The sequence below is a fragment of the Ceratotherium simum genome, chromosome 7 (assembly GCF_057802395.1).
Source record: "Ceratotherium simum simum isolate JZ-2026a chromosome 7, ASM5780239v1, whole genome shotgun sequence".
In the NCBI taxonomy this organism is placed as follows: domain Eukaryota; kingdom Metazoa; phylum Chordata; class Mammalia; order Perissodactyla; family Rhinocerotidae; genus Ceratotherium; species Ceratotherium simum.
Window position 1 is genome coordinate 4814930 of NC_141906.1, and position 18127 is coordinate 4833056.

The following is an 18127-nucleotide window of genomic DNA, read 5'->3' on the forward strand; positions in this document are numbered from 1 at the left end:
GAAAGTACCTCACTGAGTATGTTCCTGAAGAGCGAGTGTTGGGAGAAGATACCTTTTTTACAAAATTAAATGTGCTGACTTTTTAAAATACAAAATAGGATAATTAAAAAATTAAACATCTGATGATAACTGTTGAATCTCTCTAAAATCATTGTCCATTTGTAATCATGAGGAGGAACTGGGTCATTCAGCAAACACTTGTACAGCTTTTGCCTGTGTACCATCACTTACATTCAGTGTTACAAGAAACGGACTCCTTTTGAGATGCTCACTGAAAAGAAGTTTCTGCGATATGTCATGTTTTTACCAACTTGTCTCTTCAAAGAGTATATGATTCTCTGTGTTTTTAATCTTTGAAAGCTTGGACAAAATAAAGTGTCATTTCTTTTAAAATCTGTTGCTGAGGGCCGGCTCCGTGGCTTAGCGGTTAAGTGCGTGCGCTCTGATGCTGGCGGCCCGGGTTCGGATCCCGGGAGCGCCCCGAGGCACCACTTCTCCGTCCAACGCGAGGCCGAGTCCCACGTACAGCAACTAGAAGGATGTGAACCTATGACATACAACTATCTACTGGGGCTTTGGGGGGAAAAAAATGAATAAATAAAATCTAAAAAAAAAAAAAAAAAAAAAAAAAAAATAAAATCTGTTGCTGATTCTCACTGATCACTCCACCTACCCCCTGTGGGAGAGCTGATTGCAGTTTTGCTTCATCTAATTAAAAGGTCATCAAAACTTTCATTTTCATATGGTATTATTAAAGAATCTTCCATGTGTGTACTGTTTTTCCACTAGAGATGTTTTCCTTTTCCGTTGGTGTTCTGCGTTCAGTGAATCAGATTTTGTGCAGTGTACATCAAGAGATAACTACCCAATGCTGTTTGTTTTCCATTAGTCAAGTGTTGAAACGTTTAGCTATGCCATTCCTTTAAGCTATACCAATTTAGACACATAAAACATTATAGTAGTTGCTATTGGGTGATGCAAAGTCATGTTGATGCTTTTTTCCATAGGCATCTTCATAACAATAAAATTAAAAGTCTGGGTCAACACTGTTTTGATGGACTGGATAACCTGGAGACCTTGTAAGTTCATTCATGTTTTGGATGATCACATTGTGATGTTGATGGTACAATTTTGTATTTCATTGCAGAAAAAGGAAAAAATAATGGTCTTGAGTTCAGCTCATTATTAATTTGCTTTAATACCTGACTAAATTCTTGCCATCAAATAACACAGTTATGAAAGTAATCTAAGTTTATGGTTAAAAATGTCACACAAGTTTGAACTTGATATTTCTTGCAAAAGCACATGTTAAAAAGCAGCTCAATTTGCCAAGCTCTTTACCTTTTCAAAAATTTTGGTTTTGTTAAAATGTATGAAACACAGTTTTGGAACTTTGAACCTTATAAAATTAATTCTGGAGAAAGTTTGTTTTTTCCATGATCTCAGTTGCCTTGCTAATTGTTAACAGTAGGTTTGAATCCTGTCTCTGCTTTCACATGCTAAATGCGGTGAAGTTTTCCATTTTGCTTAGGATGCTTTTATAGTTGTTTCTACTAGTTAAAGTATTTGGGGATTCTGGCTCTTTCAGCTGTACACTACACCACTGTATGAGCTAAAGACATTGTGCAGGACCGGCCCCGTGGCTTAGCGGTTAAGTGCGCGCGCTCCGCTGCTGGCGGCCCGGGTTCGGATCCCAGGCGAGCATCGACGCACCGCTTCTCCAGCCATGCTGAGGCCGTGTCCCATATACAGCAACTAGAAGGATGTGCAGCTATGACATACAACTATCTACTGGGGCTTTGGGGGGAAAAAAAATAAATAAATAAATAAAATTATTAAAAAAAAAAAAAAAAAGACATTGTGCAACTGTGTGTAATTGAGAGTAGGGTCTTTATTTTTGTTATTTTAATTTATATTAGTTGCCTTTAGTTGGAGATTTATAATATTTGCTATTGTGGTATAGTAAATGATTCAGAGAATGTCCAGTTAGATGGGTGAGTAACATCTGATGGGAATGCTTAGGGTTTGTAATATTTTGTTTTACTGAGTTTTCTGGTTAACCGTTGTTAATGAGAAGACTTAAAATCTTTTAGTACTCTGTTAATCCATTTTCCTGTCTAAACAACTAAAGGATGGTGAACATCAGTGGATATTTGAGAGTTGAAGCTTTTGAAGGAGATTCTTCCAAAACTCAGGTCTCCTTTTCTAAGTATGTAAAATACCAATGTAATGGAGACTGGACAGGTCTTGTGATCCTAGACCATGAATACTATTCCAATTATATTAAAATTAAACATTTTCTTCCCAGTTAAATTTTTATTTGCTTCTTTCCTTTCTATGTAGAAAAGGAAAACAAAATAAGTCTCTAAGGAGCTGGACTTCTGATTTAGTTTTACTCTCATTCTGAAATCAGCCATGCTAATCGTATGCCAATATGTTCTTAAGGTTTAAAAGAAATTAAAATTTAAAAACACCCAGAATTAAGACTTTTAGTAAAGATAACTATGGCTTTTCTCTCTCCTACTTAATAAACGCATTTTCAACAGTTGGTAACCTCCTTGAGGACGATAGTCTGTGAACCCATCCTGCTCCTTCTTCTTGTTCATACTTAGCTGAGGTCGTCCTGCTGAGGGGAGGGCTGAGGTCCGTGGCCCTCGTGCCAGAATTTCAGGAAGCCACTCTGCGCCTCAGTTGCAGACTATTGTCATTTATAAATGGCTATTCAATAAATTCTATTTTATGGTGAATTTCTTGAGAAACGCCATTCAGATGATTTGTTTATTTACTGTACCAGTAATATGTGATTCTGAGAAAACTTTTAAAATTGTTGACTTAAAAACATCGTAGAGGAATTAGAATTCTTTTTTCTATTCAATATTCTAAGGAAAGGTGTAAATTCAATTAAATTCCTACAGGGTTTGGAGTGGCAATATGCTTGGTAAAGAAAGAATTACCTTCCAGAGACTGTGTTTTTAAAAAGTACATTTGTACCAAAATGCCTTATAAATTGTGACTACTCTTTGATATTCTTACGTATTTTTCCCATTTTTTTATAGGGACTTGAATTATAATAACTTGGGGGAATTTCCTCAGGCTATTAAAGCCCTTCCTAGCCTAAAAGAGCTGTGAGTATTGCTTTGCTCTCTCTATGCCTTAATATCCCTAGAACGCACCATCTAATGTCCCAACAATGGGATGTTAGAACATCCGTGTTCCATTACATAGACCATAATACACACACAGACACATGATCATACAGGTGGGGTGTTGTTGGCCAGGATGGACAATTTTGAGCATAGATGACTGTATTGGGCTAGATTCTGGTGACACCAGCCCTATCTCTGCCTTTAGCATCTTATAGTCTTAGTCTCAGTGGGGAGGCTGACCATATAAGACACACAGATAGCAGTTTCTAGGTAGAAATAAGTGCTGAATGAGTAGGATAAATAAATCATTCCAGGAAAAGATCTCATTGAGGCTTGGGGTCATTGGAAAAGGAATCACTAAAGAGAAGAAATTTGACTGGATTTGAAAGAAGGGAAATATTTAAATAAATGAAAGGAATGAGGGAGCATTTTACATGTTGGATTTGTCAAGGGCAGAGATAGGAATGTATATGGCGTAACAGGGATTATGTGTCATGAGATAACAGCTAATACGCTCAGATGTGTTGCTTACAGACTAAACACAGGCAACAGTGAGAGAGATTTGGGGTTAGACCACCTTATGACTCTTGCAGTCTAAAGTTCTTTGATGATGAAGCAACAGCTAAATGTATGTGAGGGACCTGGTAGATACTAGGTTAAGCAGTGGGCTTAAAAGGAATTAAGTTTGGTCCTGAAAAAGATGAGGTGGAATTAAAAATTCAGTTTCCCCACATTTTTGAAATTTTCATGTAGTTGTTATCAGTTGTATTTTACATAATACTGAACAGTAGTTGATACTTGGTTTTTAACTTATTTCACAAGGGATATGCGTTTCAAAGTACTTTTCTCCTGTTTAGGTTATTTCATAGTAATTCTATTTCTGTTATCCCCGATGGAGCATTTGATGGTAATCCACTCTTAAGAACTATGTAAGTAGTTGTGAAAGTTTCTTTTAATATATAATCTTGTGAAGCTATGTCTGTCTGTATGATGCCAAACATCTGGATGAAGAAGGAAAATTCAGGCTTTTAGATATATGGACTTTGTGAACATAGATTTAGTGTTAGAGGCTTGTGAACATATGAAAACTTTGCTTTTTTTTGGATATTTTTACAGACATTTGTATGATAATCCTCTATCTTTTGTGGGGAACTCAGCATTTCACAATTTATCTGATCTGCATTCCTTGTAAGTATTATACAAATTTTAAAGCAAACCTGAATATTTATACGATTGGTTTAATGGAAAACTAGAATTTATTATTGTAGCTCCAGAAAACAAAATCTTTTGTTTTCTTTTCCTTGGGTGGAAGTCCAAAGGAGAGTTCTGAAAATTTATGATGGTTCTTATTTATGTGAACACTTGGCTAAATTTTCACACCTCCAGGTACATTCAAGAAATGTAAATAAAAAAGATAAAAATTTTATTTTTAGGTTTAGTAGTACTGTAATTTTCAACTGTTTAAAACATAAAATGAAAATATTATCTAGGAAAATTTTTTATTTTAAAGTACTTTTTCCCTCCCAATTTCTTAGAGTCATTCGTGGCGCAAGCATGGTGCAGCAGTTCCCCAATCTGACCGGCACCCTCCACCTGGAGAGCCTGTAAGTGTGGCCCTTGGAGGGTTGTATGAAGATCGCCTGCTGGCCTGTGGTCTTTGGTGATGATGACAACTTTATGTTGATTCCTACGATCTCCCTCTGTGAATATCATGCATGGAGATGGATATATTGGGTTTGGGGTCAGTCGGCTCAGGTAGAGTGTAGCCTAGTATGTGGAGATAAGATCTAAAAAGGTCACTGAAAATATAAGGCAGAAACCAAGTGCCAAAGGAGAAGCGGTGCTTTAAGAATTCAGAAGTGGAGCAGTCCATGGAGACTGTCAGAGAAAGCTTCATGGAGGTAAAATGTTTCAAAATTGAGTACTGTCAGGTTTTTCAGAGCTGGGTCTTTTATTTAGACAGGCAGGATTTAGTAAAACGAGGAATACTGAAAATATACTCAAGGATGGCATACAGATCATCAAATATAGCGGGCATTGCATGTTTATAATGGAATGGGGAATGATATGGGGAAATTTGGAAAATTGTTTGGGTCACAATTGTAAAATGGCAAGCCTTGAACACTGAACATTTGGTATGGCCAAGTGTCCCAGTGGGTGGTCTGTGAATGGGTTACAGGTGCATCCAAGATCTTGATGACCTCAGCTCTCCAGGCAGCCAGGTGGGGACTGCGGTGGTTAGGGTCTCCAGCCACAAGGAGCCTTACCACTGCATGCCACATATGATTTTCATGTGTGCCATGATATAAGGAAAAAGAAGCTGGGAAGCACTGAGCTAAGGAGTTCAGACTTGACTCTTAAGGCACTTTGGAGGGGTTGAGACTGTTCGAGCAGGTGGTATGAGGAGGATAAGACGAGAGACTGGAGTTAGGAAGAATGGTGCGGAGGCCCTGGGAATATTCCTCTTGGCTAAACGAACAAGTTTAACCATGGAGTTCTGTGTCTTCAGTCTGTTACTGGAGTTCCTCCACGTGGCTGGTCTGAGACTCCTCCACCCCTCTCTGCATCACGTCACCCTTACTCTGCATAGTAGCAGTAAAAATGGGGAGAAGGGGTCAGATGCTGGAGACGCTGCAGAGGAAGAAAGACCAGGAACTGGTGATTGACTGCAGAAGGGAACATAGAAAGGGAGGGGAAATTTCAGAAGGCCAAGTCAGGCTGACTGAATGGGAAGACAGAAGCAGGGTTTGGGGGCAGGATAGGATGCTAAGTTGGTTTCAGATGTTTGGGTGTAAGAGGGTGACAGAACTCGCTGGCGGTTGTGGTCAGGCTGACCGTGGATTAGCTTCTTTCTCTTGGTCCATATGAGAAGTCAAGCTCGTTGTCTGGACGATATTAACATCTTATGTCACAAGCTTTTCTGCATTACTATGAAAATGATATTGGTATCAAGGGTTAACTTTAGGGAGTAATCAGGCAGTGGGAGACATAGACTCTAGTACTTATGCAAATATGTGAGCATTTACTTTTCTGTGTGAGAATAGCATTTTGTTTACCTTCTCAACTTGAATCATTTCTTAGATGGACTGGGTTTTTCCACAGGACCTTGACAGGCACAAAGATAAGCAGCATATCCAGTAATTTATGCCAAGAGCAGAAGATGCTCAGGACTTTGTAAGTTGGGTTCTCGTTCCCTCCTGCTACCTTTACGTACTTCACACGTGTTCAGTTTTATTTTCAATAAATTGTTTTCATTAGGTGATTTTAGGGTATAATTAGTCCTTATTTGTTCCCTTTGTGGAAATGAGCAGTGTTTTAGTAGCCCCCAGAGTAGGTAATGTACATTGGAATTGAGTTTTAAGGTTGTGTATATGTCACACATCTTGTGACTTGACTTTGAGCAAAATAAAGCCAAGCTGGGCTCTTCCTTGACTGTTTCTTCTCCGGATTCCTTGTCCTCATTCTGGTTTCACCTGGGGTGTTAGCTCTCTGTATCCTGCTCTTTCATCCATAACCTAAGCAGAGCCCGAATCTTTCTGGATCAGGAACCAACTAAGCATGGAGCTTTCCAAAAACTTGTAGCTGACCTGGAAATTAACAGTAAATAAAGGCTGTAAAAGTGTCACAAGAACAAACAGTTAAGTTACTGAGCTGTTAATAAGTGTTCAGGGGAGGGAGAAAGTAACAGAATAAGTGACTGACTGGTTAACCAGGTACAGTCACGTGCCGCTTAGTGCCAGGAACACGTTCTGAGAAACGCGTTGTCAGACAATTCGTCGTGTGAACATCGAGTGTGCTTACACAAACCCAGATGGCACAGCCTACCGCTCACCCAGGCCATAGGGCACTAATCTTATGGGACCACTGTCCTATCTGTGGTCCCTCGTTGACCGAAATGTCGTTTTGTGGTGCATGACTAATTAAATGGTGTCATGGAGTATCAAACACATTGATTACCACTGAGGAAAAACTGCAGTGATCCCACTGAGAACTTAACCGACATCTGATCTAGTCTAAGTGTTTTTGAAAATGTGAGTATACATACCATTCCTTTTATAGCTTGTTAATTAAAGAATAACAAGTTATTTATGGTATAAACAATATTATAAAAATATAAATTAGAATACTGAACTCTACCACTTAAACATAATTTTTATATATTTTCTATATTTTTCTATATTTATTTTATATGTACTTAATGTTTTAAAATATATTTTCTTTTTTTTTTTTTTAATATTTATTTATTTTTCCACCAAAGCCCCAGTAGATAGTTGTACGTCACAGTTGCACATCCGTCTAGTTGCTGTATGTGGGACGTGGCCTCAGCATGGCCGGAGAAGCGGTGCGTCGGTGCGTGCCCGGATCCGAACCCGGGCCGCCAACAGCGGAGCGCGTGCACTTAACCGCTAAGCCACAGGGCCGGCCCTAAAATATATTTTCTGTTGTCTATACTCAACATCGTGTACCTGAAGTTTACCGGTCTTAAGCCTCTTGTGTCACTGAGGTGCGCTGGGAGCTTACGAGTCTTAGGAAGAAAGCAGTTGGTTTTCTTGTTCAGCCTTTCTCCTGTTGCTGCTCTCAGTGCTTCTGGGTGCAGCTCTTTTCATATGGTATTCTGATTACATAAAGCTGATGTGTTAATTTCCGTTGTTTCAAGGGACCTGTCTTACAACAATATAAAAGACCTTCCAAGCTTCAATGGTTGCCACGCACTGGAAGAAATGTAAGTTGGTCTTTGACTTACTCTTTTTGCCATGGTGTGTTGTTAATTCATTGAGTATTGCCTGTTTTAAATAGATGGCCTTAACATTAAGACATTAGAAATTCATATAATCATATTCATAATTCCTATGAATAAATGTCAGATTGTACCAGGTGTGTTCATGCAGCCAGCATTTATCAGGCACCAGGCCTTCTGTAAGACACTGAAGGGAGGGCGATGTATATAAAAAACCAAACAAAAACTGGTCCTGGCTGCTGAGGGATACCAGACATGATACCGGCACCTACTGTGCGCTGATACAGGACGGCTCTGGTGGAAGTTGATGGGAGGGGAGAGGGGCACTATTCCCCATATTGATCTCCTCCTTCCTCTAACCTCCTTCCCGTGGTGCCTATGATGGTGTGGTGTCTTCCTGCTCTCACCTCCAAGTGGGGTTGATAAGGAATTTAGTCGTGTGTGTTAACTCTCAGTATAATTTGGGATGGAATACTAGTTAGTGGAACTCTTTCATCTTACAGATGAGGAAATAGGAGTTCTCTTTACTTTTAACAATATCAGTGTTACTTATGAATGAGTGTTTAAACTTAGATAAAATTTAAGAAATATTACTTTTCAAAATAGAAAATAATTTTTTTCTCTTTTCTTTCGCTTTTTTCTTTCATTCTTTTCTTGTTTTTCTTTTTCTAGTTCTTTACAACGTAATCAGATCCACCAAATAAAGGAAGGTACTTTTCAAGGCCTGATATCCCTAAGGATTCTGTAAGTTTCTTTCTGATTATTACAGACAAATAAAATTTTTGTCAAGCTATAAGTTAATATATCATTATAATTCCCATGTTAATAGATATACTTAAAGATATGATTTATTATGTGTAACTGTTCTTGTTCAAACTTAACCAGAGGGTTTTATAAATAACCTACTTTTGGTGTTTTTTACCTGAGCTAATTTATGATATTGTCCATTGGTGAGTGAAGAAGTGTCATGTGTATAACTTGAGAGACGCAGCTAGTTTGTTCTCAAGTCATAATAACAGGGTCTGCCATCCATCTGGTGGGGCTAGGCCGTCTGTAGCCTGTGGGCCCGATGCAGCCCGCCTCCTGTCTGCATAAGTCATGTTTTATTGGAGCATAGTGGGCCACTTCATGTGCTGTCTAGAGCTGCCTTCACCATGCTCTGGTGGAGTTGAATAGTTGCAGTAGAGACCCAGTGACCCCAGATGTGAAAAATATTTACTGTCTGGCCCTCTACAGAAGAAGTTTGCTGACCCCTGCACTGGGGTATCTATCATAATATGCAGCAGAAGCACTCATTTAAAAATTATTTGTATTTGGGTGTATATTTGCGCCAAGTACTCTATTAAGCACCGGGGAATATAGAGGCAACTAAGACAAACTGTGTCACTGCCTTCATAGAACTTTAGTGCAGAAAACACAATACATTAAATTAGTGAACATTTTAAAAATACAGAACAAATTTGAAAAGTTGAGAGGGAAGTGAAATTACATAAATTGAATTCTGTTTTCCAGTGGATCCCCATTAAGAAATTAAAGATGCATCTACTAGAAAATGTTTTACTGGTTGGGTTGCCGGGTCTTTCCTTGTTGCTGGGTCTGGGCAGGAGTGAGGAAGGGGCCTGGCCCCCTGCTGCCATCACTTCTAGAGCGCTGATAAGCAGTAACAATGAAAAGCTGGGCTTCTCATGATTTGGAATCGAGTTTGAGTTTTCCTCATCTCGGAGAGATGTGCCGTGGTGTGCATTTATCCAGTCTTTAAACTCCCGTGAAAGGTCAGGTTGAGTGTGGCTGCAGACTCCTGCTCTGTTTCATTGTTTCTGTCATATCAGAATCCCTTGGGGTGTGTTCCTGAATGCAGCATGGCTCCGGCACTGATAGGGTTTTTATTTCCTGCTTGGGAAAAGAATGCTACCTGAAGCCCTCCTGGAATGCTCTGGTTTGCGTATTGATTATTTGTCTTCCCTCAGCGCCATATCAGTGACCTTTGAGAAGGCAAATCATCGGAAACCCGTTTTTATTTTCAGCTTTGTCAGGAGCTGAGCTTTTCCTCACCTAGTTAATAGTAACAAAGGTTATATCAATATCGTTTATGTTTCTGAACTGGTACCAGGATGATAAGGTAGAGAAAATTCACAACTGTTTTGAAACAGATGCCAACTAGAATTACTGCTGCACGGAACACATTCCAAGAAATAGATTTTTTTTTTTTTTGTGAGGAAGATCGGCCCTAAGCTAACATCTGCCAATCTTCCTCTTTTTTTTTTTTTTTGCTGAGGAAGACTGGCCCTGGGCTAACATCCATGCCCATCTCCCTCTACTTTATATGGGGCGCTGCCACAGCATGGCCTGACAAGCGGTGAGTTGGTGCGCGCCCGGGATCCGAACTGGCGAACACCAGGCCACCGCAGCGCAGCACGCGCACTAAACTGCTTGCGCCACCAGGCCGGCCCCAAGAAATAGATTTCTATGAAGGAGAGGCATTCAACATAAACATCCAAAGTGTTGTAGGACAAGATTAAAGCTCTTTGTTATCTTATCAGGGATACTATGACTACCTCAGATTCTAAACTGTTGTCAAAGTAACTGCAACTTGAGTTTATTTGAAAAGATTAACATGTTATTCTTACAATTGCAGAGATCTGAGTAGAAACCTGATCCATGAGATTCACAACAGAGCTTTTGCCAAGCTTGGGTCAATAACTAACCTGTAAGTTGACGATTTCATGCAGTAACATCATGAAAGTAATGAATAGTCTACAGACATTGTGTTTTAGCATTGTCCTCTCAGAATACGTTTGTTCAGTTGTTCCCTTGTATAAATGCTAAGCTGCATTGATATGGTGACAGCTTCTAAGATGACAGAGGCATGCTAGATCTGCCGTTTGAGCCCCGCTAACTTCCTCTTGGAGCTCTCAGATTAAGATGTTAACACATGTACAGATGTTCTTATGTGATTTGCCTCTTAGAAGTTAATTTGAGGTCTCATTCCCATTTTAGAGATGTAAGTTTCAATGAGTTGACTTCATTTCCTACGGAGGGCCTGCATGGGCTAAACCAGCTGAAACTGGTAGGCAATGTCAAGCTGAGAGAGGCCTTAGCAGCAAAAGACTTCGTTAATCTCAGGTGTGTTTTTGCTTATTTTTCTTTTTTGCTGAAGTTATGGTAGGCCCGCCAATTATAGAGTGTGCTAGTTTTTTGCTATGGTTCCCAGATTTTCTTGGAGACTATAATTTACGAGTATTTTCTACCTCAACTCTCACAAATTTGGTAAAAAACAGAACATGAGCATTATTCTGTAGTTTTTGAGAACACGAATTGGAGCCCTTGATGCTGTCAAAGAGATAATATAGCTGTTTATCAGAATGGTTTTTTTCAGAAATCACATAAGCGTGAACCTACAGAAGATGGATACAACGCTGAAATACTTGATAGAGATGATAGAGTTGGGGGGACCTCATTAGATACAGTAGAGAGAGGGCTTGGAGTATTATTGTGGGAGAAGAGAATAAATATTTTCACTGTACATAACGAAGTAAATTCATTTCATTAGTATAAGGTCACAAGTGACCTGGTACATTAATTTTAAATGAAACTGCCAGTTTCGTATGATAAATTAGTTGTGGTTAATTCATTTAAAAAAGGAGTCTGATAAGATTTTACTTTAAATTGCAGTATTACTATTAAATTTTAAATATGGTTTGATTTGAATTCAGATTTTGAAAGCATGTCTTATACACATAAATGGAGAAACTCATGTTGTCATCTGATACCAGAGCTGTTTTCACAGATGAGGAAACCGAGGCCCAGGGAGGATAATGACCAGCTTAAAGCACGTACCAGTCAGGTCTTGCTGACTCGTCGGCCTGGGCTTCCAAAGATTAAGATACTTTTTACCAAACAGAAGCATGTCGGTGAAGTTGTTCTTCAGTGTCTATTTTACGATGTCTTCCAGGTCTTTATCAGTACCATATGCTTATCAGTGCTGTGCGTTTTGGGGTTGTGACTCTTACACCCATTCAAACCCAGAAGGGAACAGCCTGCGGGACCACAGTGGGGCGGAGAACAAAGGCAAGTGCATGAGCTTCGATGGCATGAATCCCAGTTTCTCTTAGCGTCATCGGATTGTGAAGGGTCAGTATGAAATCTGGGAGAAAAAAGGCCTTTACTGTCTTACGGGCATCTCTGCTGTTATCAAGCCGTGTGCAGGTTGACCTTCCATCGTGTACCAGAGAGAAGAGTGCAGGAGAATATGGTTCTTTTGATTGGCAGAAAGCTTGAATTCAACACAGTTTATGTTATGTGTTCAGGTCCTGCAGACGCAGCAGGTGTCACAAGCAGTGCTGAAAATGAAGAGCACAGTCAAATAATTATCCACTGTACACCCTCAACAGGTATGCCCCACACACTTTGCTGCAGTTTCTCGCTTTAAACGAACATCAGGCAAAAATATGTCTAAAGCTTCTGGGGATAGATGTCATTTCTGCAATGGGAGTGGGACCAGGTGATCTCACAGGCCTTCTGAGTGGGAGCTCAGGCGTCTCCCGCAGAATCTCAGGCCCAGACACACTGGCTCAGAACCTGTGTGTTAACAAGCTCCCAGGTGCAGGTTACACACAGGCAAGTCGGAGAGGCGCTCTTGCTCCTTTGACTCGAGGACCAGTTCCATAAGTTACTGATCTATCGGTATTTTCAGTGTTGTCTTTTTTTTTTTAATGCAACCTTGCCTTTCCTTTTCCTTCTGTTTTGTTTCATTGAACTTTTAGTAGACTTTGGAAAGTTACTCAACTGATGCCACGTATTTGGTCGTGACTGTGTTGTGTTCTGCCTAATGTATCTGAGAAGATGGATTTAGAATTTTACTGTGAAAGAAAAAATTAAATAATTGGTTAAATTGTGTGCTACGAAGTAGATTCCCTTTTAGTATAATGACAGGATGATCTGGACATTAATTTTATAACTCAGAATCATAAGTATTACGGATTCTCTAATGATTGCTGCTGAATTGTGAGCTTCTTGAGGGCAGTGTATGTATTCTTTAATACTGAGCACAGTGCCTTGTGCAGAGAATAAACTTAAAGGGAGCAGATGAGTGAATGGGATTGGCAAGACTCAGTTACGTCTATGCAATTTATGTTATTTAGTTTCTGAATTAATGGTTGGAAGTTAAGGCGTGCAGCTGGCTCACTTGCCCACTGGGGTTCTTGTGTTGGAGACTGTCCATAAGGAGCTGACAGCCCGGTGAGAAGGGAACAGCTTTGTTAAAGGGGAGACTGGACCTGAACATGCAGAGATTCCATTTCCTCCACACTAAATCCAAACCCTGGGGTCACCCAGGAGGGAAGGTGGTCTGAGCTCATCTCCCCAGGCTGCAGGAAGGCTGAGCTGCAGGCCTGCCTCCCCCCCTGGGTTGTGGTAACACACAGACACTCAGCACAGGGGGTGGAGGAGAGCGGGATCTCTCTGTGAAAGCTGGAGGAGGCCGCAGGTTTCCCCAGACGGAGACTGGGAGGAGCCTGCTTCCCAGGTTGTGAGGGAAGTAACTCTACCCGCTAGTCACGCTCTTCCCGAGGGTGTCCTGTCCTCCCGGGTCCGATGAGCTACTGCTTCCTTTAAGAAGGATGAGTTCAGATACAGAGATAAAGGCGAAAGCTTCCTCTTAACACTTCCTTGAGGGGGGTTTAAAAAAATTAATAATTAAAAATTTTTTTCTTGTGTTATTTGGAAGTCAGAGAGATAAATAGTGCAGAGCTGGCTTATTAGGTCTGTGACTATCTCAATAATCAAAATGCTTTATGGGAATGTATCAAACTTCATGAGTTCAGAAAGATAAATCAGAACATGTCTTTTAGGCAATTGCAGTACATCGTTTTCTTGTGCTGTGTAGTCAAACTTTTGTTTTTTTTTACTAATTTTTAAATAAAACAGTTGTCATTTGTGACATAAGTAGCATGTCAAAGTCTGTTAGTGGAATGTACAATTCAGCTACTAAATTAGTTCTTGCAATCCTAGTTTAAGTTACACAGGGTCTTACTGGACAGAGTTCTGTATGAATAGTTCACATCTGTGTGGTTTAGTCCTCACTGTACTGTCTTCCTGAATAACCTTTGTCAGGTCAAACACTTTGAAATTTCAGTTTCTCTGGGTGAAAAATGGGGATAATTATACCTGTTTTAACCTGCCTCATCAGATTGCCTTTGGAAGCCATAAAAAAAGTGTAAAAAATACATGTACATATACATATACATATATTATAAAGGATACTAGGACTAGGAAGGAAGCAGAACAGGACCTAATGCTTACTGAAATCCGGCTCTACCCAGGAGCCTGCTTAGGTCCCTATTACGTGATATTACCTAGGCTGCACAGCTCCATGAAACAGCATTACTATCCACAAGTGGGAAAATGAGATTTATCGAGGTTTAAGTTGCTTTCTTAAGTAAGAGCAGCAGGTTATGAACCTGCAGTTCAAACCCTCGTTTATCTGGTTCCAAGCCCTCAGAATGTCAAGTCCCTTTCATGTGCTACATACTGTGTTGTGTATATTCACTTAGGTGTGAGAAAAAGTGAATTTTTCTTTTAAATATCATTGTATGGCTTTCCCAAGTATTTAATAAAAGAAATTAAAGTCGGGGCCGGCCCGGTGGCGCAAGCGGTTAAGTGCGCGCGCTCCGCTGTGGCGGCCCGGGGTTCACCGGTTTGGATCCTGGGCGTGCACTGACACACTCTTTGTCAGGCCATGCTGTGGCGGTGTCCCAAGATGGGCGTGGATGTTAGCTCAGGGCCAGTCTTCCTCACACAAAACAAAAAGAAATTAAAGTCAGTTATTTTTAAATAGCCTAGTTCAGTGACTTAAAATATCTAAGAAATAGTAATCTTTTCAATTTTGTTCAATTCAATTTGGTAGCAGATTTAATTATTCTAGGTTAACTGTCTTTAGTTTCTCTATCAAGCCATCTCACATGGAATATGTTTTCTAAATTGTCTTTTATTTTTGTCTCTTTGTTTTAGGTGCTTTTAAGCCCTGTGAATATTTACTGGGAAGTTGGATGATCCGTCTTACTGTGTGGTTCATTTTCTTGGTTGCACTGTTTTTCAACCTGCTTGTCATTTTAACGACGTTTGCATCTTGTGCATCACTGCCTTCTTCCAAATTGTTCATAGGCCTGATTTCCGTGTCTAACTTCTTCATGGGCGCCTATACCGGCATCTTAACTTTTCTGGATGCTGTTTCCTGGGGCAGGTTTGCTGAATTTGGCATTTGGTGGGAGATTGGCAGTGGCTGCAAAATAGCTGGGTTTCTTGCTGTTTTCTCCTCAGAAAGTGCCATATTTTTATTAATGTTAGCAGCTGTCGAAAGAAGCTTATCTGCAAAAGATAGAATGAAAAATGGGAAAAGCGATCATCTCAGACAGTTCCGGATTGCTGCCCTTTTTGCCTTTCTGGGTGCTGTAGTAGCAGGCTGTTTCCCACTTTTCCATGGAGGGGAATATTCTGCATCACCCCTGTGCCTACCATTTCCCACAGGAGAAACGCCATCGTTAGGATTCACTGTAACCTTAGTGCTGTTAAACTCACTAGCATTTTTATTAATGGCCATTATCTACACTAAACTTTACTGCAACTTGGAAAAAGAGGACCTTTCAGAGAACTCACATTCTAGCACGATTAAGCATGTTGCTTGGCTAATCTTCACCAATTGCATCTTTTTCTGCCCTGTTGCATTTTTCTCGTTTGCGCCGTTGATCACTGCAGTCTCCATCAGCCCTGAAATAATGAAGTCCGTTACTCTGATATTTTTCCCGTTACCTGCTTGCCTGAATCCAGTCCTATACGTTTTCTTCAACCCAAAGTTTAAAGAAGACTGGAAGTTACTGAAGCGACATGTTACCAGGAAGAGTGGATCGGTTTCAGTTTCCATCAGCAGCCAGGCCGGGTGTGGGAAACAGGATTTCTACTACGACTGCGGCGTGTACTCCCACCTGCAGGGGAACCTGACTGTGTGTGATTGCTGCGAGTCATTTCTTTTGACAAAGCCAGTATCATGCAAACACTTAATAAAATCTCACAGCTGTCCTGCGTTGGCAGTGGGTTCTTGCCAAAGACCAGACGGCTACTGGTCGGACTGTGGCACGCAGTCGGCCCACTCTGATTATGCAGATGAAGAAGACTCCTTTGTCTCGGACAGTTCTGACCAGGTGCAGGCCTGCGGACGAGCCTGCTTCTACCAGAGTCGAGGGTTCCCGTTGGTACGCTATGCTTACAATCTACCCAGGGGTAAAGACTGAAGTAATGTGTTGATAACTTTTCCCGGTCAACCAAAATCACAGTGTTCATAGAGTGAACCCTAGTCTGATCTTTCATCCGGGAAGCACTTCTGTAATCACTGCCTGGTGTCACTTAGAAGAAGGAGAAGGTGGCAGTTTATTTCTTAAACCAGACATTTTCAGAGAACAAGTGCCTAAACTATCAATTGGTGAACAATGCAATGTCCAAGCAATGTGTGGTCTGTTTGAAACAAATTTATAACCTGAAAAAGATTTTATGTATGTCATAGCAATAAACCATTAGGTTTTTCTGATTCATAAGCAAATTTATACCTATTTCTGAATTAAGCACAAGATAAAAAACAGCTGTTAATATTTTTTTAAGAATATTTTAAAATGTGATTTTATATAACTGAAGAAAAAATCTTGCTAATTTTACCTGATTTTCATCATTAATCTCAGGACAACTTACTGCAGGGCCAAAAAAGGGACTGTCTCCCAGGTAGGACCGTGAAAGTGTGTGTAGGCATTATAAGATTCCATTTTCTATTTCTATCTTTGACATGATAGAATCATAAATTTTGGTTAACAGTGATTTATAAATCTAAAACCTGAAGATGTTTTTAAAATAATATTAACGACTGTTAGATTTTAAAAGCATAGCTGAACACATTTCCAGTCATTATACATTGCTTTGGTGCGATCACAGTAATTTTCTGTTGGTGTTCTGTGATCACACTCCTAGGAAGAAGTGGAGGACTGATTGCTGTGGGTTTAGTAGATTTGGCTAAACTGCTAACTAACGTCTGAGAGATCTGATGGCTCCATGTAATGTTCCCATTAATAAACACTTCTTAATGTCATTGGCTTTACTGATATTTTCCAATTTTGTTGGTATGTTATCTGTTTATAGTTTGAATTATACAGAACGTAAACTGTGGTAAATAATTGCATTTAATTGGAAGGAATCAGGAGTAATTATGACACAAAGCACTTACATTTATTTATTGGCAAGGTGGATTCTCCTGAACCTGTGTTCCTACATGGAAGCTTCCATGTGTTTCCCCTGACTGTGATTTACAGAAGAGCCTCTGCAACAGCTTAGATACTGTGTTCTTGTGAGACAAGACAAATATGTCATTAAGAAAAGAAAAATTGAATACAGCTTAGGCCTATGTCTTTAAAAATTAAAAATTTTACTTGATTCTCATCTCTGGACTTTTGACATTTCACTATGTGGAGTCTTAAAGTTATAAACGTTCAATATGTTTTTTGAACAATATGCTAAATCAATAGCAGACCCACTGCCATATTAGTTATTCAGGATATACTAAACAACATTAAGCTAGATTGCAGTTTAATAATTAAACTGTATATACTGTGCATATAATGAATTTTTATCTTAATGTAAATTATTTTTAGAACACAAGTTGGGAAATGTGGCTTCTGTTCATTTCGTTTAATTAAAGCTACCTCCTAAACTGTAGTGGCTGCCAGTAGCAGAATGTTAAATTGTGGTTTATGTACTTTTTTGCATTGTAAATAGTCTTGGTTGTACATTGTCAGTGTAATAAAAACAGAATCTTTGTATATCAAAATCATGTAGTTTGTATAAAATGTGGGAGGGATTTATTTACAGTGTGTTGTACTTTTGTAAGGCCAACTATTCACAAGTTTTAAAAATTGCTATCATGTTTGTATATTTACACATCTGATAAATATTAAATCATAACTTGGTAAAAAATATCCTGTTTTTTTTTCAAAATTCAAGTTATTGAAAACTTTTCATTGCATTCATTTAAAAAATAGAATAGCAGATGAATAAAATATGTGGTAAACCGTGCTATACATATGGTAGGAAATAGAATATTGTACGCAGTGTTTTGAATTATTTAAGTTTCTAGAAAGCAATCTGTTTTGCCTTAATTTATAACTAAGTATATTAATGAATTTGCTTAGTGTTAAAGTAAATTAAAGTA

At 39.4% G+C, this 18127-nt stretch overlaps 1 protein-coding gene across 1 annotated transcript in view; it reads left to right on the forward strand.

The window, feature by feature from the left end:
• LGR4 (leucine rich repeat containing G protein-coupled receptor 4) overlaps positions 1–17892 on the forward strand; it is a 97134-nt gene extending 79242 nt beyond the window's left edge. The window contains exons 6-18 of the mRNA XM_014783659.2: positions 1008–1079; positions 3057–3125; positions 4004–4075; positions 4263–4334; positions 4682–4750; positions 6249–6320; positions 7804–7869; positions 8557–8628; positions 10520–10591; positions 10882–11007; positions 11837–11952; positions 12192–12275; positions 14893–17892. Coding sequence (XP_014639145.2) covers positions 1008–1079; positions 3057–3125; positions 4004–4075; positions 4263–4334; positions 4682–4750; positions 6249–6320; positions 7804–7869; positions 8557–8628; positions 10520–10591; positions 10882–11007; positions 11837–11952; positions 12192–12275; positions 14893–16169 — 2239 coding nt within the window. The 3' untranslated portion in view covers positions 16170–17892. The remainder of the gene's footprint in view (positions 1–1007; positions 1080–3056; positions 3126–4003; positions 4076–4262; positions 4335–4681; positions 4751–6248; positions 6321–7803; positions 7870–8556; positions 8629–10519; positions 10592–10881; positions 11008–11836; positions 11953–12191; positions 12276–14892) is intronic.
• The last annotated feature ends 235 nt before the right edge of the window (positions 17893–18127 follow it).